The 24,273-nt window shown below is 44.4% G+C and overlaps 1 protein-coding gene across 2 annotated transcripts; it reads right to left on the reverse strand.

Annotated features, from left to right (window-relative positions):
* Positions 1–1,046: 1,046 nt before the first annotated feature.
* PPP2R2D (protein phosphatase 2 regulatory subunit Bdelta) lies at positions 1,047–24,273 on the reverse strand. 2 transcript variants are annotated; one of them, XM_065746427.1, is made up of 10 exons: positions 24,154–24,273; positions 23,912–23,998; positions 13,820–13,917; positions 10,871–11,036; positions 9,372–9,484; positions 8,104–8,281; positions 6,870–7,034; positions 5,317–5,486; positions 5,142–5,233; positions 1,047–3,150 (listed from the first exon to the last, which is right to left on the reverse strand). In XM_065746427.1, the coding sequence occupies exons 1-10, from the start codon at positions 24,158–24,160 to the stop codon at positions 2,871–2,873; spliced, it is 1,356 nt and encodes a 451-aa protein (XP_065602499.1). In that variant the 5' UTR covers positions 24,161–24,273; the 3' UTR covers positions 1,047–2,870. The 2 variants fall into 2 exon arrangements, with proteins under 2 accessions (XP_065602499.1, XP_065602500.1); XM_065746428.1 differs by lacking the exons at positions 9,372–9,484; positions 13,820–13,917; positions 23,912–23,998; positions 24,154–24,273 and having other exon boundaries at positions 10,871–10,952.

The following is a 24,273-nucleotide window of genomic DNA, read 5'->3' on the forward strand; positions in this document are numbered from 1 at the left end:
AGCACAGCCCCACGGCTCCCAACCCCTGCCCACTCACAGCCACAGAAGCCCCACACACACCCCAGGTGGCATTTGGTGATGCAGAATTAACTGTGGACACAGGAAAACATTGCTTACCCTGCCTGTTATGTCCAGGATGGGAAAGTGGCTTGGGAAGGTCTCTGCATGCCCACCAGGAGCTGACAGGTCACTGTTGGAGACATAGCTTTTACCAGAGGTCCTCCTCCAAAGGCCGGGCACAAATCATTTATCTGACCCTTGAGCTGAAACACAGAGCTTCCTTGCAACACAGGGACATGGCAAAACCTTTTGTGACGAGACACACGCAGCCCTTAGGGCTTGAAAGGACAGGAACTTAAAGCTATCCCCATCTCTGATGAGCAATACATTTATAATAAAAATAATATTAAAAAAACATTTGTTTTTACCTTTTTCTTGCTCCTGGAGATGAACAAAATTCCTTGCCTTGCTGCTGGCTGAATTGGGGCACGCCTTCCAGCACACGGTGCCCCAGGAGCTGGTGGGCCTGCCCCCTGCTTTGGAGACTCAAGAAATATTGTGGCACATAATGCACGAAACAGAAAGGGTTTGGGTGACAGCCATCCCTGGTGGGCGTTACAGAGCAGTGTGAGCAGGAGGCAGCAGCACTCACACACCCACTGCCCCACAGAACCATCACCCACAGCCACGGGGAGCTCCGGGCACAGCTCTGGGCCAGGCTCTGCCCCATCCCACTGTGCCAGTGCTGTTTTTGATGGGCCCTACTCACCAAGGCCCTAAGTAACCAGGCACGAAGGAATCACCGCATCAAAACGAGCAGTTTGAAACAGGCTTCAACAGTCTGGCCCTCTATTTCATTGGAAGAGATACACAACAAGACTTCATTGTATCCTCTCTCTTTACAGCTGCTGAAAAAAGAGCAGAAATAGTCAGCATGAACATATCCCCCACGTGCAGACAGCTGAGCTGTGCAGCCATCCCACGTGGACACCAGGCTCAGGTCGCCTCACAAGGGAAGGAAAAGCTGTCAAAACACACACAGCACATCCAGGTAAACATTTAAAATTTATTAAACTTTTTGGTCAAAATAATTGAACAAGTATGTACAATCCCACTGTATTAGCTCTAGTATGCATCTTAGGAACAAGGTCAAATGTAACCCTTTAACGACCCAGCACTTCCATATTTCAAGATTTGCAAATAGTGTCACAACCAATATACAGTATAAGGTTTTTTTTTTTCTTTTTTTTTCTTTAAATTTGTAGAACCTCAACGTTAGCTGTACTTACTAGCTTACTGTGAACAAGAGTGGCACTCTATGGACAATAATCGAGGGGGTAAGATGGACATTTTTACGTTTGCATATGCAGATCTGATTTAGTAATCATAGTACACCTTCACTTCAGTACACGTGGAGTGTAAACCACACGTCTGCATGTCCTCAGGGAAGCTCAGGGTGTCCGTGCCTGATGAGCAGGCAGGGCTCACACTGCTGCCTGCTGAGAGCAGGATGTGCTCCCACCCGTGCTAACCCCGCCTGAACAAAAGGTTGATGCGTTTTAGGCCCCTTTGGAAGAAGAAAAAAAGTACCTAAGGCTTTAAAAACCAAAACAAAACTGGTAACAACTAGCAAGAACAGAGTTCTAACAAAGTCAGGAACACCAGCTAGCAGCCTCCGTATTTTCTGACACCCCAAGTCAGAACATAACAACATGTCTTACGCTGTGTTGCTGCTTGGCATAATCCAGAAACTTTTATTGCTGGCTTGAACTGCAACGTGAGATACAACCTATTATGCCAAACATTAAAAATAAAGTGTATCTTCATGACAAACACTAAAAAGGTTAAAAAACATAATGCACATAAGGTATGTCTCTACCTAACATTGAGAGGCATCAGATAAACTTAATTTTTTATCTTCAAAGAAGAAAACTTGTTAAACATTTTGTTTTCCCTTCTGTGCAAGGTGGCTGCTTTCTATTAAGGCTGTGGACTTCCTTACTCTAAGCTCTTCAATCTACTCCGTATACAAAAGTCGTGGTACAAGAAAACCAGTGCAACTGCAACTCAATGACACTTCCAAGGAAACTCGAAATCTAGAATTTGAAATACTACACAAAAAACTTTTTATTAAGTCTGCTAGAAATCCCTGTTTTGGGACAAACACTGTGAAAAAAAAAATCCTGATGGGCAGATCTGACAATCTCAGTACATGCAATAAAAAAATAAAAAAGACTGAATACATACCTTCAGATTTAAAAACACTTTTTATAGCTTGTTATTTTATTATGTGGTTTACACCAGAAGGTGTGGCTATAGATACAACTGGTGAGTAAATATTCATGGAAACCTGCCTACCAACCCAGCTCAAGACCTACCTAAGTGCTCCAAGGTAAAAACACCTAAGCCTCGACACAGGCCAGAGGAGGAATGTTTACAGGCATTAAGCACAATATATGTCTTGAAAGGCCCAAATATTACAGCGGAGAAAGAGCGCAAAAGATAGAAATTACATTTTTATGACTTTTTTGTTTTCTTCTTGGGTGTTCAATTTTTGGTCTATAAACTGGAAAGGAAGGCTCAGACTTCAATAAATACATTTGTTTTGAGTATTGGCCTGACTGAGCACTGTCCATCAGTTCTGCTTCTAGAGGGTTTTCCTCAGAAAACTGCAACTGATGCTCCCTAACCTCAGCGAAGGCAGAGTTACACCGTGAAAGCAAAACCCAGGCCAGATCCTCTCCTTTACCTAAAGGGAAGCAAGTGCATCAATGTTCTTCACTGGTAGGACAACAAGGCCTTCTCTTTTACAGATAAACAACTGAGCTTAGCTATGCAAGAAGACAACTCTGTCCTCAAGTCAGTCACCTTTAGTTAATTTTGTCCTGGAATATATACAAATTATTGGTGGCAGCTACAGCAATGATGTTCTCCATGGGATGCCACGCAGTATGAAGAATCTTCTTGTTGAAGTCCAGACTGTCAACATTTATTTCATCTTTCTTCCTTTTCCCACCTGTACACACTTTACGTGGCTTTAAGATGGCACGAGGTTTGCTGCTCTCCCTGGATGCTTCTAAAGTGATATCGCGTCGCGTGTTTCGGTCAAACATTCTGAAGAAGTTGTTGTAAGATCCAGTCATGATAGCACTGTTGAGGAACAGAAGGGAAATGCCATCAGGCTTCCAGCATGGGCATTCAATCCCCACCTTCCTCCCTCACCCGAAAGGTGCCAGGTCAGCCTCACCACCAGTATCTGGCACCACACCTCTCGTCTCTGATGCACGCCTCTGCTCGGGCCTGCTGGGCACCTAGTACCGCTTCCACTCCCTCATTTTCTCTCCCAGGCGTTGCTCCTGGTCCATGCCCCTGCCACGAGGCCTCAGCAGCAGTCCTGGGCTGTGCTCACCTTAATGGAAGCAAAGCAAACCTTCCTATTCCTACTTTATCCCTTCACCCTTCAGCACCAGAAGCTACAGAGGAAGCACATACACTGCAAACTACGCAGTCTCACTGGACTGTCACAAACACAAGTGCCTTCCTTTGCACCGTGCTCATCTTCATTATTAATTATGAAAAATATTCTGAAACAATAAAATTGACCCCTTATGTGAGCCTCCGACGCAGCCCTTCAGGAACTCTCTGCATAAAACACTGAATTAGTTTTTAAAAATACCTATTTTTTAACGACAGCAGTTTGTCGCTGTCAAGGAACACGCCTAAAACTGAAGCTAAGCAGCTCATTCTTTTCTATATTCAACACTACTCTCTACCACCTGAAATTGGAAGAGCTGCTGCTCCATGTGTATGTAGTCCCACATGTTGTTTAAAATCCACATCACCTTGGCAAAGCATTGTCAGCTTATTTATCAACACACACTGCCTTCGTGGCATTACAAAAGTAATGAGGAGGAGTGGCATGAGATGCTATTAATAGGAAATTCATCAGACTGCACGAGGGAACACAAAGAGAAAGGGTTTTTTCCTTTTTCAAAGGGAGGTAAGCAAAGACTGGCAGAAATTGCTTAAAAATGCAGAATCAAACATTAGTTTCTTTGCATTTCAGTTTGCGGAGAGACCATTTCTTTTACACATTTCCTACTAAAAACTGGAAATACTGGATGTTTTTGGTAACCCTTTTGATACAGTATGATTTTTCTTCCCCCTGAATAACTCACAGCCACTTGCAAGTGGATACTGACAGCAGTCAATGTTCTAATCCTATTTACTTAGAAAATTAACTCCCAAGTGGTGCACAGCATCCCACGCACTCTCAACCAGCACTCCACTAACAATGTGGGTTGGTTTCACTTCCTTCACTGACTCCCATGCACACACATTACCAAATCTGACCCCTTTGGCCACTGTTCTTTTCTAGATTACGTGGTGGGTGTTTCAGAGTTAGGCTGAAACATCGAAGGCTAGCTCCTGGTGGAATCAAACCAAATCTGGGACACCTTTCCACTCAACAGCCTGAAAGCATTTCACAGAATGCCACAGGTTGGAAGGGACATAAAGACCATCTAGCTTCAACATTCTGTAGCAGACAAGCCACTGTTAGGGACGTTCTGAAATGCACAATCCTGCAATAGTTAGGTAGAATAGCAGAGGCAAACCAACACACAGCATCCAGGTTTGCCACGATCTTACCCACGGCTTCTGAAAGCATTTTATACGTAGCCAGCAACAGGAAACAAACAGTGCTTTGGTATTTGATGACAGTGCTTCCACAATTTGCAGGCAAGATAAGTGCTTCCATTATTTGCAACAGACGTAAATCGTTAGCTAACACAGTCCTATCTTCCTTAGCCTACAGAAAACACTGAAAGGAGTTTTAATTTGGAGAACAATGGATGGATGCTCTTGTATACGCTTTGAGTACAAAGCAAGGCTTGAAATGGCCAGTTTTGAATACATTGATAAACCAACATTTATTCCCATCTTGCAACTGGAGGATGAAAGACTGAACACTTTCTGGGGAAATAGAAAAACCAACACCAAAACACCACCAGCACCAAAATCAACCGACCACATACACACCACCACTCCTCCCACAGCCTAACGACTTCAACCCGACAGCAAAGCACCACTTGTTTGGGGACAAAAGGAAGAGAGGAGCGATCCAACCCGAAGCCACTCACCCATCAGAACCGTTCCAGCAGCACTCAAACTTGTCAAAGATGCAGTCATTTTCATAAAGGGAACAAAGCTTGCTTCGAAGGTACTCGTGGACCTTTTGGAAACATTGAGGTTGATGTTAGAGACTTAAAGAAGGAAAAATGAAAGATGCTATTTAAGGAAACTTGATCATCGTACTTGATATGTCTCTACAGGCCTGTTTTCCATGTTGAGATCCCACACTTTAACAGAAAGGTAGTCTCTGGTCATCATGTAGCGACCGCTGTGGCTGAATTTTACATCAGATATTGATGATATTATTTCTGAAAAAAATGATCTGCTGCTAGGATCTTCAGGCTCTTCGAAGACTGTAGACAGAAGACAGTTAGAAATGAAACCAACACCAAGTTCTACAGCCCCCAACATTTTCAACTGCTTTGACAATAATAAGACAAGAAACTAGCTTCTTCTTTAAAACATTAAATTACTTTTTAAACAGTCTCTTAATGAATAACAATTCAGTCTCTGGCACCTGGTGACCTGAAGCCCTCCAGCATTCTCACCCGGAGCACAGCACCAGCAGCCTATCACTCTCAGGTCTTTAGGGTTGCATCAGGAAAAAGGTAAAAAACAACAGAAAACCCCAAATAGAAAACCAACCAAAGCACCATCTGTGTGTACAGTATAAACCCTACTACTGATCCACGAGCTCTGTTAAAGAGGGTGAAAATAGCAGCACAAAACCTGCACGAGTGACCCCAGTATTTTGAGACTGTTACACAACAAGCTTTTATTTAAACCTGAGTTGTACAGTGCAAACTATTGAGAGGAAATAATAGCATCTACACTTGAAATGTATGGTTTCAGGAAGCAGCTAAAGAAATACACTACTTAAACTGAAAGTCAGCATCTGCAGTCTATGTTTTAGGACACAGTTCTTTCTGTTTTTGAGTAGACCCTCTTAACAGGATGTTAGGGTTAAAAAAGATAAAATGCTTATATGTTTTAAGGCAACACTAAGGCCAACAGATGACCTGGCACAGCATTCTACATTTCACATTGCAGTGATATTTCCTTTCCCTAAGAAATCCTTATCTTCACTACTGAAAGCTCACCTGCAATGATCAGTAGGGCAGAAAACCCTCCAGGATAGGTAACCCCAATAAACTCCCACCGCTGCAGTAATGAAGAAGAAACAAGGGAGTGGGTGCAGAGCACCAACACTGCTCACTTTGACTTTCCTCACCTACCGGGCTAAACACGTCTCAGCAAACTAGAAACCATTCACTTTTCATCCTTGGAAACTCACCTTCTAACGGTGCTTATTTGTAAGAACATACTTTGCCCTACGTGCTGCAAATGAGCACAAAGAAAAGGGATCATCCTCAGCAGCAGCCCAGGTACTTATGCACAAAGGCAAATAAACTGCCCTGAACTCAATAAGCAGATACCTTTGAGAATCACCAAGACTGAGTGTGGACAGAAGAGGTCTCACTGGTGCCAAAAGCACTTGTTCCCATCAGTTTATGATGCATAGATGGGTAAACAGGAGCAGAGTCAGGTGGTCAATTGCCTCATGCTACACTTCTGCTTGCTGATGGCCTAGAACAAGACAATTAAAACGTTCCATTCTACAAAACTACCCCTCCTTACCTCGTGCGGTCCTCACCCATCGGTTAGCTTATTTGTGAGCAAACACCTACAGATTTGAGCTAAGCAAGAAACCCTCAAGGCCAGAGTGCAGCCCTTACATTTTGAATGCCTGTCGCAGAGCGCCGAGGAGCGCATGTCGCACAGCCGGATGGTTCCCTTGCTGCTGCTGTACACAAACACGTTACAGTGGTGTGGGTGGAACTCTGCAGCAGTGATCACTTCAGTCAGCTCCTCCATGTTGGCAGGCTTAATATCTACAATATCTGGGGAGGTTTTGGTGAAGGCATGTAACAACTCGCATTTGAATCATTGCTACTAAGAAAACATCTTATATATATAGCTTCGTATCATATGTCATCTTCTACAGCATAGGAAACTGGGGCAAATATTAGCATCCACTGTCAGCAACCTACAGGAAGTAAAGCCACTAGAGAAGACTAAAAGGGCACCTCATTGTTACAAACAACTTCAGCAGATGGCAGAGGTAACGGAAGCAGGGTGGAAAGATGGTCTGAAGAATGTGCTGTGAAACAAGAGCCCCATCTCCCCACAACAATCCTAAGAGGCAAGAATTAATCCGTGTCTTTTAAGATTTTTACTTCCATAACAACAAGTTTTATAAGGAAAAAAAAAAGAAATATGACATTTTTCTTACAGTGAAACTAGCCTCCAAACCCCCAGTTCAGCACCAAGGAGGTTAGTTAAATGCACATAGGCCAATTAAGCTCAAGGGTGGAAATCTCAGGTTCCTCTATAATCTCCTTCTCAACACATCCCATTGAACACTGTACTTTATTTGCTTAAAGCCTCAAAAAACATATATGATTTTTTAAATACATAATATTTCTGAAACATCAGTTTTGTTGCAGATTTGCCAATACAGGACGTACTATAACAGTGTTGGCCAGGCTTCCTAGAAGATCCAGAATTACTTCTACAGTTAATGATACCATTTGGTATGGAAAAATAATTGTTTAAGAGAAATGTTATTTGAGACAGTTAAGAGACCTTAAGCTTTGGAAAGAGGTATCTACTTTTGAAATCTTTTTGCTCTTATTTTAAGCGTAGACTCAACTCCATAAAGAATGCTTCCAAAATTTAAACCATCTGGGTATTCCCACTGGCAGTGTTCCTCTGAAAGAATGCTTGCACGAGAAGATGGCCACGACCATCCCCAAACTGCCCTTCACTACATCAAATCTCTACATTTTTATAACCCTTGCTTTAATTCTTAGATTCAAACACTACCATAATAGTAAAATTAAAATAATTCTCTTCAATATACATAACTTACATTGCCTTAGAGTTCATAGAAGATTAAAAAAAGGATACTAAAACTTCTATCTGTGATTTCTAAATGCCATAGGTTAATTCTTAGGTCATCTGCAGACAGGTACGTTTCGTGATCACTATTTACTGAAATAGAGTTTATATGATAAGTATGTGCATTTGCAAATATCCTTCTAGGACTTGCTTCCACCATTAGGTCCATGGGTTTCAGTATTGGCACCTGAAACACAAGAGAACAGTCAACTTGGGCATAAAATTGATTTCTGATTCAAAATTCATTACTTAATTGCACCTCTCCTATTTGAGTTTCAATTTACTGCCATCCTCCCCCTGGTTTTCCAGCAAGAATATGAATTCCTACACCCACCCCATACCATGAAGTTAACGACCTGGGGTTGCAGCCCCCTGAGCTACAGAACACTGCCCAATGACACCTTCTGTGGTTTATACTCTTGAATACCTACATCTTCACTTCAACAGTCAGTTTAAGAAAAGCAAGAAGAAAAAACAAAAACCAACACAAAGAAAAAACAAAAACCAACTATACTGCAGCAGTATAGTTCCTGCAAGTGTCCAGAGTGACACGAGATGAGAAAGTAGAGAGCCTTGGTTTGACTCCTACATACAGCAACAACAAAAGACACCAAAAATCCCCTACCCCCATATGATTGCTTTTCTTGAGCTCATGCTTTAAATGGTCTTAGGTCTGGAGCACTAGCCCTGCCATGTGTACCACCATGAACCTGGAAAAATCCCAAGGCTACAGAAGTAGTCACCAGACTTTCCAAATGCCCCAAACTGACACCTCCCATACACTGCCCTGTACTGCCACTGTTTAATAGAGCAGTCCTGTTCATAAAATGGGAAATATGAAAAGTAGAAACGAGCAACAATCAATATAAAAATTGAGTTATCAACATAAAGGCAAACTCCTCCTAAATTCACAATGCCAGATGCAGAAAGCCAAACAAAAGACCCTACCTGACAGTTTCAAAGGAAACTACCAATAAATCTTTTTTAATTTTTTTTTTTTTTTTTTTACCACAGTTCAAATACACTGAGTTGGATAAATGCTGTCCCTAAGAAGATACTTTAATCTGAAAAGATTTGATTTCAAAAGCATTTAAAATATGGTACGATTCCAAAACAGCAAGAAAAACAAAACAAGAACCAACCCATTGGAAGGAAATATTTTTGTTATGGACCAGAGCATCGTTTCCACCCGCACATTTCAGCTGACAACCTTGGTAATACAAAGGTAAAAAAGTACATGCAAAAAAGATATTGAAAATCAAAGAGCAGAAACGTACCCGTAGTGCTGTGATTTTGAAAGGATCCCTAAGTCTTCCATCTTCATCTTTTAAATTATAACCTTCGGCTCTTTTATCCCTCTCACTTATTTTCCATAATTTAATAGTTTTATCTAAAATCAAGAAAAATTCACATCCTTGAGAATGAATCACATTCCACAATTAAATCCCTAAGTACAGGGGTGAGCAGAGTGTGTTACTTGTCTCCCTACATTTCTACTGCTCACAACAGAAAGGATCCCACTGGAGTCCTTCAAACCTCATAATACGAAATATAATACTTTCTGCATAGATGTGAAGAACTGAGCCTTCGGCTACATTGATTAGCAGAATTAGTGCATTAAAAATAAACAAAAAGCATGCACTTGGAGGGCGTGAATGGGAAATACATCAGAGCACCAGTAAAGAAAAGGAAAACAATAAGCAGGTTTCATTTCAACTCTAACGTAACATTCAGTTTGAAAGAACACAAGGTTCTGTCTAACTATGAAGCAGACAGCTTACCATTCACCTGCATGCCCCTCTGCAAGGCACGCTCCACGCGCTGATCACCACCGTGCAGCAGTGAGCCCTGCACTATCTAATCTATTTTAGACAGAGAAATGCTAAGGAAAGAAACCAATCATTTCAGACGAGACAGCTGAAGGGCTGTTTTGAGTCTAGCAAGGCTTAGATCAAAAGTAGATTAACTTAATTTCCTAGTCCAGTAGACAGGAGTCATTCCTGCTTTTGAAGTTTTGTATATAAGATCACTGAAGAACAAGGCTAAAGGAGATCCCAAACCTTAGGAACAAGTGCATATGTCAACAGGTGTGGGTTTCTCATGCACAGCTTTGCTCTACATTTACAGCTTGCTCCATGATGCATCAAAATGAAACAGTCCTAATGTTCATAGCACTGATCATCTCAGTAATACGTGCTAAGCACTGATAAAATAATGGAAGGAAAAAAAAAGTGAATGAAAATGGTATAAATATACTCCTAGAGTGACTGTTATCATTTAAGCCATGAGCTCTTCAAAAGCACGTGTAATGTTTTGGTATCAGAAAGGCAAGACCAGCATCCAAACCAGCATCCAACTGCTTCAATTTCAAATACTATAATTCAAAATGGATTTGGCGTCATCAAAAATTGAATTTCAAAATTAGGATGATCAAATTAAGCCAAATTCAGACTTTTGCTACAGTTCTGCATACTGGCAGCCCCATTATAAAGAATCCATAATAAAAAAGCAGAGCAACATGCTGATGGCACGGCCAGCACAGCCCTGCAACGCAGCCGTGCGATGACGCCTGCTCTGCTGCTGCTAGGTTACCTCTGAGTTTGTAAGTCACTGATTGACAGAGCATTATAAGCAAAACAGATGCTGCTCACGATGGGAGAAGACACTAGAACCACCCCGAAACACTCCAGAAAACCCCCACAAGCAGATCACTGGTGAGACAATATTCAAACAACACACATAACAAGTACTTCTTGCAAAAGCAAAGTGTTCTTACCATTTGTAGACAGCAGGAAGTGAGCAGCGTTCTGTTGTGGTAACCACCTAATTTTGTTAATTTTTTCCTCAATTTCTAGACTTTTCAAGTAGTCAAACTCAGGTTCGTGACTCTGAAAGGTACTGTAAACATTATATTCTCCCCTAGAATGAGGACGGCTTTTATTCTGCAAGGAAACACAATATTTCTTGAAGCTGATGTTACCCAGTTCGTTAGGAATTGTACATACAAAGTAAGGACTACTTTCTGGTTGCCAGTTTCTAAACTGTTACAGTGGGTGCTGCTGAATTTGCTATCCTGTCTGTAAAATATCTTTGCAACACATTATGTGCAGACTTCCTTTTTAAAAACACACCTTTAAATAGTTGCCTGCTCATTTGAGAGCACGTGGAAGAGGCATGCTGCCTGCACTGCCTGTCCCAGGAGCAGAAACCAGCTATGTCCTACGTGCTGAGCCACACAACTCATGGGATTGGTTTCTGCACCTCACCAAAACTGATTCCTCTCATCAGCACAACACGGACATAACACAGGGTTTTCAGACAAGCAAATAAATGTTGGAGGACTCAGTACATGGTGTAATTACATATGGTTCTATGAAAACATGACTACACAAAGTTACCTGTCATATGAGCGTTACATCTAGCTCCTCTCTGGCTCGTTTTAAAACATGCTTTATCCAGGAGTGGTATCAAGGCTTATCATTAAGTTTTGACAACATTTTTCATTATAAAAATCCAGAGGCTGAAATTACTGCACATCATAATGCAGCACAGACATTACAAGCACATGAAAACCTCTTCCCCTCACAGATCCAGGGGACAACTCTGCATTACTCTCATCTGGTAGATGCAGTACCAAGGAATAGAGATCAAAGCAACAAGTACCTGTGGATCTGTCACCTCCGATTGGAGGGAACTGTTATGGGGCCCTTCAAAGAAGTTAGCATTACATAGAGATCCCCATTGGGTTCTAGCTGTAGAGCCCAAACAAACTCCCCAAAACACAGCCACAAATCCCTCATGTTACAGGAAGCAACTCATTTCCATAGGCAGGTAAGAAATAATTGCCCAGGAAAAGACAACCTGTTTGTTCTGATGCTTCCTTTCATTTCCATGCTTGACTGTGCAACTTTGAGAAGGTTTTCAGTTGTGTTTCTTTTTTCTCCCTTGCAGTCTCTAACAAGTACAAACTTTGTTAATTCTGAGACTTGATTTTTCTCCCTGTCATTTAACTCCCAAGCACTTTGGATAGGATCTTCTCTACTTTTAGGTATCTCCATTACTTACCTAACCACCCATGTTTTGGTCAGGCTGTCCTGCCTGGTACAAGGCACCGGTTTCACTATGCTCCAACCAAGCATGTGAGTAACATCAGCTGCTTGGAACTGCAGTAATGCCCCATGAGTTCAGGGTGTGATGCCCAACATTTCAGCCTGCATTCCCATTGTGAAATTTTACAACTATCATAACTTGTTATTAACACAGTAAAAAAAAATTGCATGGTTTAAAAATACCAGTGGTAAGTTTTGCATTAAGTTTGCAGTATGATATACTTATTTGATTTAGATTTCCCTTCCTCCTCTCCAGGAATCCTGCAGTTTTACATGTGGCAAGAGAATGAATGGATTGTCATGCCCATCTCCTCCCAAATACTGCTGTGTGAGAAGTGTGACTTCTTTAATGTGAAGAGGAAGTGACGTGACAGCTGGCTTTATGACTGAGCACAAATTTGAGCACAAATACAGTAACAGCTCCACTCTGAACAAGTGTCAAAAAGAGAGAGGTCCTGAGCAGGAGGCCACTTCTGACCTTGGCCTCTGCCTTAGTTAAGTCCATACAGCAGACTAAATGATAAATGAGCAATGAGCCGTCTAGGTGTAGCAGTATAACATTTCAGCAGCTTTTTCAGCAATAGGATTTTGGTTTCACCACCTCTCAAACCCCACAGTGTAAGTGATGAACTCTTTGGTAAAACGTTTTAAGAGCAGTATCACAGTGAGGATGAAACAGGCAACGCTGGTCTGCTCGTTAATCAGCATCATTCAAATCACACAACCAAAGAAGTGGGATTCTGCTTTAAAGCAGAGCACCTCGAGGTGAGCACACTTGGTGCACAAACAAGCTGAAACAAAACTCCACGGTCAATTTCAGTCTTTCTGAAGCAGGAAAAGGCTCAAATTCTCATCAGCTGTTCCAAGCCGCTCCGTGGCGGTGGGCGAGGACCGCCAGGTGGAACACTGATTTAAGGCTCTGTGAGACATGACAAGGCATGAAACCTGCTTCTCAGCACAAGGCTGAATCTGTCAGGATTTAGCACACACTTCCATTAAAAGCTTTTCTTCCAGGATATGAACAGCCTGGTGAGATACCTGCATTGGTGAACGGGCAGAATGCAGTGCAGCACTATCACACAGGTGAGCAGCACGGCACAGCGGTGTGAAAAGCTGTGCAGCAAGGGAAGGAGGGAGGGCTGCTCCTAACCTGTGAAGCACAGACATCCACATTCTGCCACTGACACCAGATCCTTAATTCTTGAGTTTCAGAACTATCACACCCTGATGTCCTTGCAGCTTAACGTGTATTCGTTCTCACAACCTTGTTTCCTCATATTAATTTCAAAAGAAATAGAATGCGTCTTAGATGAGCCTCAGTGAAAGGCTCAGGACAACATCCATGGCAGCTCCACACGTATGACACTGAGCACAAGTTACATATGAGGCATTCACTGTATTTTGGGGGTGTTTCTACAAAGCAGTGTGGGGTTGAAACCGCTGCCAAGCTGACCTACTGAATTCAGCTCAAGGCAGACATTTGGAAATATGGCTCACTTAGGGTTTCCTCAGCAACCTATCCAGTCACTTAAACGTCACAGCATGAGCAGGTGAAGTGAGACTGTGCAACACAAGAGCAGTGTAGTAACAGCACTTTTGTTTTTCATGTCACTGACCTCTTGTTCCCTTTGAAATATAACCACTCTGCCACCTTTGTCTCCTGTTGCAAGAAGATCACCAGAGTAATTAAATTCAACTGTTGAAATAATATCAGCTGTAAAAAGAACAGAAATAAAATAGCACTGTAACGTGTCAAGCAAATCAAGATGTTTCAAGACGTGAAAACAAAACAGAATTACAATTTGCATTAATGCAGCCCAACGACTTGATTTACATCATTAGTATCCAGAAATTGCTTCAAACCCCATCAAAATTTAATCATTTACAATTTAAAACTCTACCATTTCTCCATGTTGTAAGCTTGAGAGCCTTCAAACACGAGAGAGAAGGCTTGTTGTTTGAAGGATCCAAACTGCACCCTACCCATCCCCATGGGCACACGAAAGGGAGCTGTGCTCACACAGTTCCCAAAGTGAGAACCATGCCCGAAGTGGTCCATCTGCAGAGCACCACTGCAGCCTGCACTGGTGAAAGCCATGCTGATACAGGCCTGCCCCTCCCCCACCTCACTGCTGATGCTGATAGTTCAGCAACCTGAATTGGCCAAATTAAAAAATCAAGTCCACCAATTCAGCTTACCGACCCAACTCCATGTAGGAGCATCAATGCTTATACAGCAAACAAGAGGCAAGGATGACAGCAGCTGCAGGAACAGACACAAAAGACAAGAGCACAGGACCTCCAGAACAGACTGCCCTGGAACCAAAGCTGAGAAAACAAGCAGTACTTACCACTACAAGCCACAACCCTTGGAGGTGGCAGTAAAGAAATAATTGCCATTAAACCATCTCTAAACGAGGGGGAGGACAGATGGACCTACAGATGTCTGCCACAGGCTTTAGGCACACAGCAACTGCAACCAAAGCTACTCACCATAGGACTGTATATGGACGCTGGAACCGTGCTGGTGCTCATTAGCCACTATTTTGTTTTACTATGCAGGTAGAAAAAAACTGCAGCAGTTGAAGTATCTGCCATCAATTAGTTCAGAGTTGGCTCTGGGAGATCAAATGAATACTACACCCCTGCATTGATTCTGATGTGCTTTTATGTTCCTTTGAATAATGCCCACTCTTATGAGGAAGATCATTAGGAAACCTGACCAGTTTTCTCAGTTTATCATTCATGTTGCTGTTTTTATTAGCAGACCCCAGAGACAGCTTTTCATTATTTTTTTCTGTAGTGCATAGAGATCCCCATTTATTTGCTTTGAAGACAGTAAGAAAAGGAATAACCTTTCTACAGATTTACCCCAGCCTTCAAAAATCACACTACTGACTTGCTCCAGATTGGCCTATTTTCTATATTCACCTTTAAAACATAACAGGAAGATTTAATTTTGGTTAAAAACACAACAGTGGCTAGTCCTGAGCCCTCAGCCCCAGAACAAGAGAACAAACCCTACACAGTCCATACTCCACTCCCAAGTTTCCCTCAACTGATGCCCTTGTTAGAGCTGACTGCAGGACCATTTCTAACCAGCCTCTCTGCCACAGCCTCCTCTTCATTCACAGGGGATCTCCACTTGCCACGTGCTGCCTGTTTAGTGACCACCATCTCACATCCCCAGGTCTACACAAGCAGCCAGAGCTCTTTGCAAACCTGACCCTACAGCCCCCATCCAAGCAGCAACACAGAACCATCTGGGTTGGCAAAGACCTCCAAGCTCATCCATCCCTCTAACTCTCAAGTCCACCACTGAACCACGTCCTTAGGGCCACCACCATGGATGGGGGACACCACCGCTGCCCAGGGCAGCCTGTTCAGGCTCTGACCTTCCTACTGTGAAGGAACTCCTCCTGATACCCAAATCAGCATCCGCTGGTACAACCGTGCCACCTGAGAAAGGACCCACTGCCCCACCAACCCCCACAAGCTCTCAGCCACCAATAAATCTAAAGCCAAGCCTCACTCAGCTTTCTGGTCACCTGCAACTTTTTTTTCCTTCTTGACAAGAAAAACTGAAGCACGGCTCCTTCATGACAACTGGCATCATGTACGTGCACAGCAATTATGAGAACGCTTTAAAGTCAGCCCACTGTTCCTGCATGAACGCTGGGGGGCAATGACACGCACAGGGATGCGGAGTCCTCGTCAACAAAGCCAACCCAAACCCACCCAAACCCCTCTGTGTGCATGCTGCCAACATCACCGCTGGCCATTAATACTGATCCATGCTGATTATTCCCACAATTACATGTTTGCTTTGCACCCAGTGGATATTTGGGTGCAGTGAATGCACAAATTACAAGCTATTCCAAGCAGCTGGCTGGCAATCACAAACACTGAACATCGCAACACAAGCAAAGAGCTCCGTGCTCAGATGGAAAGGCAGCATGCACTGAACTAGCTGAAGTGCAAACTCTACGCCAAGACTGACAGCAGTGCTAGAACCAACAATCTAACAGTAATTTCATGGCATTGTCAGCACCTACTGGAAATATGAAAGCATCCCCTGAGTTATGCAGCAGCCAAATGACCATCCCACCACCAGCACACCTGGGAGCACTGACCACTTCCATCCTTCCAGCACAAATAAATCACTCCTTAACACATGCAATCATTTGCAAGTTACACAAAAACATTTTTCATTATGGTTTCAGAAGAGGAATAAACTAGCAGTAAGTTCCCTCACATACTCTGTCAAAGGGTACACTAAGCTACTTGCCCAAAATACACTGTGCTATTTTTTACTTTAACATGCATTACAAAGTCAACAAAGTTAAGTCTGACAGCTGCTTGTTACTTGATATGTTACCTATCCCAACGCAACCTTGAGATCCTTTATGTCAGGCACTGTGGAAAGGTGCTACCACACGAACTGGAATTGTGTGGCTGCTGGTAGAGGACAATGAAGAGGAGGGTGAACAAGAGAGCTCAGTGCCAGGGCAGAACGTCACTCCTTCCTAACAGAACTAGTCTGAAACATTAACTCCTCACTGAAACAGTATGCAGCAGATCTACTGCAAAGATGCTCCACAGAAACTAGTGGGGGGAAGAGGCATCAAGATAGAAACCTCAAAAATACCTGAAGTTCAAGTTCTCAAGCAAAACTGAGTTCATGATTACTTTTTTTAAGTTATCAGCAGCACTAAAGTTGCTTTCACTTTGGGAAAGAAGCTCTAACTGAGTTATGGTCTGCCTACAGACCAGGAAACTCCCAGCTGTTTCTGAAGCCGGGATGCCAGAAGGAGCGTGGGGTGAGTGCTGGCAGCTGGAGACTGATTCTGTTGGACCCTCACATCTAAAAGCACTGAGCACTTCCACGGGCACTGCATGACCTCCAAACATGCTACAAGGCTAAAAATACCCATCCCCACAATAACACAGAGGAAGCCATTCTCAGTCAATCATGTGGCTGTACCATAGGCCTTAACAGAAGCTTCGAACTTCAGCATAAAAACTCTGTGTCCTTTTATCTTCCCTGCTTATCACTAACCCCTATCACAACCCCTGCTACTGTAGTTCTGTAAAATTAGGCCTCCAAATCTTTATGGGCTGCTACGCTGGGAGTGAAGGTGGACAGGATGCCAGGGGGCAGCTTTTGTTATGCTCCTGAGAGGAGAGCAAGCTCGAGCTCACAAACTAAATTAGTCCCACAAAGGAATCACACTGTGTGTTTCCAACACTGATACCAATGCCTGGACTGTTTACACATCTAAACTGGATGTCTAAAATTAGCCACCATGAACTTCTCTAAGCTGGCTGCATATTGCTGCTACTAAAAGCAGAAAACTGCTGCTGCTCCTAAAACCAAAAACCAGAACAATTAGTTTATAGCCCCCTAGTGCATGAATGACTGTGCAGCTGGAAATCTTGCTTGGCACTAGCAATAGGGAGGCACAAGCAGCATCAACTTCTCCCATTCTTAAAAGCTATTGCACTTAAAGGACAATCACAGTGTGGCTTAGGTGGGAGGGGATCCTGAAGATCACCCAGTTCCAACCCCCACCCACTGCACCAGGCTGCCAGGCTCCCACCCAGCCTGGCCCTGAATGCCCCCAGGGATGGGGCTCCCACAACTTCTTTGGGCAACCTGTTTCAAATTTCTTCCTAACATCTAACCTCCTCTCTTAGTTTAAAGCCATCTCTGCATCCCGTCACCATCAGACCATGTCCACGACCCTCCTATCCGTAAGCTCCCTTCAGGAACTGGAAGGCAGCAGTGAGGTTTCCCCAGAGCCTTCTCCTCCCCGAGATAAACAAGCCCAGCTCCCTCAGCCTTTATTCAGAGGAGGTGCTCCAGCCCCTTCATCATCTTCGTGACCCTCCAACAACAGCTCCACGTCCCTCCTGCACCAAAAGTCCCAGGCTAGAAAGTACTGCAGACGGGGCCTCACAAGGAAGTGAAACAGTTCTGTTTTCAATCAGGACTGAAAAAGGAAGCTGATTCAACTTCTGAGGGATCTCAATCACTATTCTGGGGGGAAAATTCAGTAATACAGCTTCACATTCAACTTAGAGTGTCAGAGATGGCAGCAGACCTGCGTTGTGTCTTGTCCCCCCCCGGAAAGCATTGCAGTTCACATCTCTGTCCACAATCTGTTCTGGAGATGCAAACAATCAACTGTTGTAGGGGACTATGGCACTGGAAAGGCTCGGGCTTCGAGAGGAAGCGACTGGACCTGGACCAGAGCCAGACAGCTGGCATGAGCTAGAAAGGAGATTGTAAGAGGAAACGAAACACAGGCAGAACATCTCTGAGCTGGTAATCAAGACTAAGGTGACAGCTTCTGCTGCCCCCTGTGCTCATTATTCCAGAGAGATTTTGGTGCAACAGCTGAAAGACGCTCCTGAAGACATCCCATGCTCTCACACAGTTGGTGCGAATGAAACAGAGAGCACAGGAAGGGTGAGTGCAGGCTACATGCTCCTAAACCAACCTGGAATCAGAAGGTGGGATGCCCCAGTGATGTGCTGAACTGCAAGATGAGCAGAAATCTCTTTTGCAGTGCCAATACACCAAGGTACAACTGCTGAAAGACACAGCCAGCCACAGACAACAAGGAATCAGTGTTTCAAAGCACCTAGATGATGAATCAAGCAGATCAGCAAAGAAAACAAGATGCAGAGAGATGCACTAGAGGGAACAGTAACGAAATGAAAGAGAAAGAAGAAATGTAGAGTTGTGCTCATTAAATGTAAGTAACAGAGAAAAATACTTAGAATTATATCCGAACTTAACAAGCTGCAGATGCACAGTGCTTGCCACCTGACCGACGTTCACTGCAAGAGAACACTCCCTGACCATCAGCGTTAGGATCTGCTTGCACTGAACGGCCCCTTGGGGTGCCCTGCAGTGTGGCAGCGTGAGGTGTACGGCTGTTACTATATCCCAACGTATTTCCTAGCACTGTTTGTTCATTTAAGATTTGATAGAAATCAGATTTCTATCTCGGAGTTATGTGGAAATGAAAGCCAAACCTCAGAGCTATCTACACCCACTTGAAACATACACAGTTACTGAAAATAACCTATGCTTCAGAACATGCTATTTTTAGACTCTGTGCTCAGATTTCCACTTTTATGATTGAGAATACACAAAAGTGAGATGTACTGGGGTCAGGAGAATACACCAAGGGTCGCAGTTCTGCTCAGACCAAGTTTCTTCCAGCTTACCTTGCGCTGCCCACCTGCACCCATCAGGTTTAACCCTTTTTTTTCTTCTGCAATACTCTAACAACTCCCAAAATGGCTTGAACTGCCTTTAAACAGGGAGCAGAATTTCACTGAGTCCAAATTAAGTCTCCTTTTTATACTCATTTACATCACTGAACAGACTAGAGGTCACCAAGAGCATGAGCAGGGCACCCGAGCTGCTGCACCAGGGCCTGGGCAGAGGGCACAGGCTGGAGCTTCTCCTCAATGAAGCAGGCAGTAAATGGACACTACGGGCCCTGGGAGTGGTATCAGAAACAGGTTAAAGTGCACGTGGTTGCCTCAGTGTGTGAGCACAAAGCAAGGGTGAAGCAGCAGCAAGATGGAGTTGTAGTAAAGCTGAAGTTGAGTGAGATGGAAATGAACTTCACCGTGTGCTCGCCTTACTGTGCCTTTTCTTACAGAGGAATGAAAGCTTATCCAGACACACGTATATGCCTCCATCTTGAAGCACATTATAACGTGGTGAAGGGAACAGAATTAATTGTAAAGCATGTTAGTTGTCAGGACAGATCCTCTTCTCCAAGCACACAAAACTTGGTCATTTTAACAAAGGCTGAAGATTGAATGGAACTTATTTCTTCCATTATTTTTGTTTCTTAAATACAGTTACTCACTTGTATATCTAGGCATCCTTTCTTACTTCCCAGTGGCTTAACACCTCGCTTCTATGGTTGGCTGATAGGGCTGCAGTTCAGGAGAGTGCTTATTAATAAATACTACTGTCTGAGAGCAACATTTTTAGGGAATTGTGTATTGTGGAATAAAGGGTGAAGATGAATTCTTGGTCCTGGGGCTGTATGAAACAGCACAAGACAGAAGTGTTCTACCTGAAAGGCTCAGGCTACTTCCTCCAGAGGAAGCTGCTCCATACCAAGGGCTCACTTCAAAACTGTATGCAAAAGTATTTTCTCTGTCCACATTAAACAACCAACCAACCCACCACCAAAGCACTTCCCAAAGCTGATTTCATACATCTACACGTGAGCTTTCGATCCAGCCCAACAGAACAACACACACCAGGCAGTCAGTGATGGCTCTGAGCTCAAAGGACAACTTTTGTTTTTTGGAGGAACTGAAGTTCTGCTTGCCTGAAATACCCTAGAGGTCCACCCCCAGGTTAATAAATGAGTTCCAAGGAGTTGTGGTCCATTACAGCAGGGCACTGCGTGTTTATTTGCACAACTAAGCAGTACACTCAGCTCCTCCTCAACAGATTTCCAATGAAACAGAACAGGTGAAGACTTCAGCCTACAGGAAAGCATGAGTAGTGCTTTCCATGGAGCAGCTGTACCTCCGTGCTCATATCTAAAAACAGGAATCTATATATCTTACTAGAACTGAATTAAAATGGCATTTACAGAAGGGGAGAGTTCAACACGATCCAAAAAAACATACAGATTTGGGGGGGAAGGGGGGGGATGGGGAGCTAAAAGCAAAACTCAAAGAAATCCCAGTGTCAGTAAGAGGAAACCCAGGACCTCCACAGCACAGAGGTTCACATTCCATCACAGACACCTCAAGTGCTTCCAACCTGTCACCAGCACGGGTCAGTTACAAAGATTTCCAGTAACACTATGAATATATGCATACACATGTACACATACTCCGCTCATTGCATCCAAAAGCAGCCACTAATTACATGGAGCACAACCGTCCCAAAGGAATTTGGGAATATCTGAACATTGTTTAAATAACTGTTTCAGACTTTGTTTAACAAAACAAAGCAAAAAACCCACAACCTAACCCCCCCAAACCCACCCACAACATTCCTGAACATGCAAAACAAATTAAACCCTCAAATCTCACAACCCATTAGGCCTCGAGCAGCAGCAAGTAAATAACTGAAGCCTGCATTAAGGAAGCTAATTTCTAGCACAAAAGGTAACACAGGAATGCAAAGTTCCACGGGCAATCAGCGTGGTTCTTACAGCCACGTCTACACTAACAACCACATTACAAACACAGTTTTACACTGTTTTATTTTTCTTCTCCAGAAAGACAGACAGCACGGCCATCCCCAGCACCAGCCCCTTGCTTCAGTATCTGCCTCCAATCCAACCCTCCTCCTGGAATCGAATCCAACTCCTGCTTTAGAAAATGACCTATTTCCAAAACCAGTGTGTTTTCCTGACCTCTTTGTAGGGCCACTCGGAGCACGGCAAACACTGCTCTTCTATTCCATTCACACAGAGCACTGCACAGATCTCAGGGATTACTCACTGAAGAAACTGGAACAGAAGACACTGGAGAGAGAAAGGGATTCTCTGCATTGATGGCTTAGAAAAAAATCCCATGAATGGAGATGGCAGTTGCAAGCCTGACCACAACAAACTGTTTGTTGTGGTACCATACCTAGTACTTGGACCAAGGCAAGGCATTAGAGACAACTGTTGAACATAGAGCGTGCTCCAGAACTGCACTTCAAGAGGAAGCAAAATTCTGGTTAAGTTGCTTGATTAACAGGCATCTTAATTTCTACCACTGACTGAGCTGTTTGCAAGCACACCTGGCAGAGCAGCCCGTGCTCACCGTATCAGACAGACACTTGGTGCTGCCATTTCAGCTTCCCCTTGCAGAGCTCACTCTTCACAAAAAGGGGCAGAAGAAGTACAGAAAAGTTGTGTTTTCTCCACCACAAACACTGCCACTGCACTCATGGCAGTTATGCGCAGTACGCAGGGAGGCTGACTCAGGTCAGCCAGAGCACAGCCAATACATTCAGATCTGTTTGGTAAAAGATGCCAGAAAATAAATGGTAATTAATAGATATTCCTATAGCTGTGACCAACAATTTAGCAACAGAACCGAATTCTCAAATTCAATTGATTTCAGTCAAATCCAGGCAATTATTAGCAAATAAACTGCACATAACACGCCCCTATTTCAGGACAGAAACAAACAGGAAACTAAACAATACCAGAACACAAACCAAAATATGGACTTCAAGTCACAAAATCTTTTAAGTAGTTCTCATATTCCAGTAGGAAAACAAACTTCCTATCAACCTTGATAAAACCAGGTAATGAATGATCACTTGTATTAACTGCCCTATGAAGAAAACTAGAATTCCTTATAACTGATAGTGTCACAATTTGCAATCCTTAACCCAGGAGAAGCAGCACTCATGAGGTACGTTTGGGGAAATTCAGAACAGAAGCACTGAGCATTAGCATCCCCACTTTCTCTCTGCATTTCAAGTCACTCACAACAAAGAGCACTCTCATGGAGAGCTGAGCCTCGGTGATATCTCATCAGTAACATTCGGTTCCCCTCTGAAGAATCCTGTTATGCACTTAAATAATTAACTGGGTTTAAGAAGTACTGGTATTTCAAAACCCAGAGCTTTCCAGCTCTGCACAACCTTGCACGGCTCAGCTGCAGGCTGGGAAGCAAGGTGCTCAGGGCTGCTCCACTGCACAGGAAGAAGTAACTCTTAGTTACACACACAGGTGCTAAGGAAGGAAGAAAGAACCAGCCAGGAAATCCATAAAAGCCACTCAAGTACATTACTAACAGAACTTCAGCATGACACTACACAGTGAAAGCATGCTTAGGAAAACAAAAACAACTGCCTGAGCTGACCATTAGCTCCTCCTGCAGCTTATGTCTATTCCTCCCAGAGCTGTTATTTGAATGGAATGCCCAAACAAGTGGCACGATAACGAAAACATCGTCTGCTTTATTGCCCTGTAGCAGACAGTAAAGAAAAACATTCAGTGCACCCAGAAGATGACACCCTGGGATTGCAAGTTTTTCCACTTAACACAGACGTTTCAATTCATGCAGTAAAAGTGACTGTAACTAACAGCACAGAATGATGTTTCACACATTTCACACTCAAGCCTGTCTCCAACCAGAACAGCTGGAACACAGAAATTTTAGGAAAGAAAAGAAAGCATCTTCCTACTGAACCTCAGCTAAACCTCATGCTGTTTCCACAGAGCGCTGAGAAATGCTTCTTCCAGGCAGAAGGCTTATTATCCCTTCTCATCCCCTGCCACGCTGTGTGCTTGCCTCACACGCTCCAGGCCGGGCCCTTTCCACTCCTAGCATGCAGGCAGGCACACGGGGTGGATACAGCATGCGGGCAGGCGCACAGCATGGACACAGGCAGCATAGATGGATGCAGGGATAATGGACGGCGACAGCAATGCAAGCAGGTACACAGGGTGGATGCAGGCAGGATGGATGGAGGCAGGTACACAGGATGGAGGCAGGCAGGATGGATGCAGGCTGCAGCTGTGCGTGGGGTGAGGGCAGAGCCGCACGGCTCCGCCGTTCCCTCCGCGTCAGAGCGGGACCGGCCTCGCCCGGCCGACTCCAGCTGCGGGATCCGCGCATCCCCGGCGCTCCGTTTTCGTCCCGCCGGGAGGAGGCCGCGCCCGCCCCGCCGTGCCGTGCCGCGCCGTAGCCCACCGCACCCTCACCTTCCGCCACGTCCTCGTCCACGGCGCCCTTCACCTGCGAGAAGCACCACTGGAAGTCGTTGCCGTTACCGCCGCCTCCTGCCACCCCTGCGGAGGGAACAGAGCGCGCCGTGAGCAGGCGGGCGGCCCCGCGGCCCGGCAGCACGCAGCGGCAGCAGGCCTCGCCCCGCGCTGCCGCCCGCCCGCCCGCCCTCACGCAGGCCCGGCCCGCAGCACGGCGCCGCGCGGCGGGGCGGCCTCACCTGCCATGTCTCGCGGTGGCGGCGGGGGGGGGCGCCGGGCGGGAGCGGGCGGGAGCGATCCGCCGCACCGAGCTGCCGCCGCGGGAGGGCTCGCGGGTTCAAAATGGCGCCCATTGCCGG

This window comes from Cyrtonyx montezumae, unplaced genomic scaffold (genome assembly GCF_038088225.1).
Source record: "Cyrtonyx montezumae isolate F1298 unplaced genomic scaffold, pur_monq_1.0 scaffold_4, whole genome shotgun sequence".
Taxonomy (NCBI): Eukaryota; Metazoa; Chordata; class Aves; order Galliformes; family Odontophoridae; genus Cyrtonyx; species Cyrtonyx montezumae.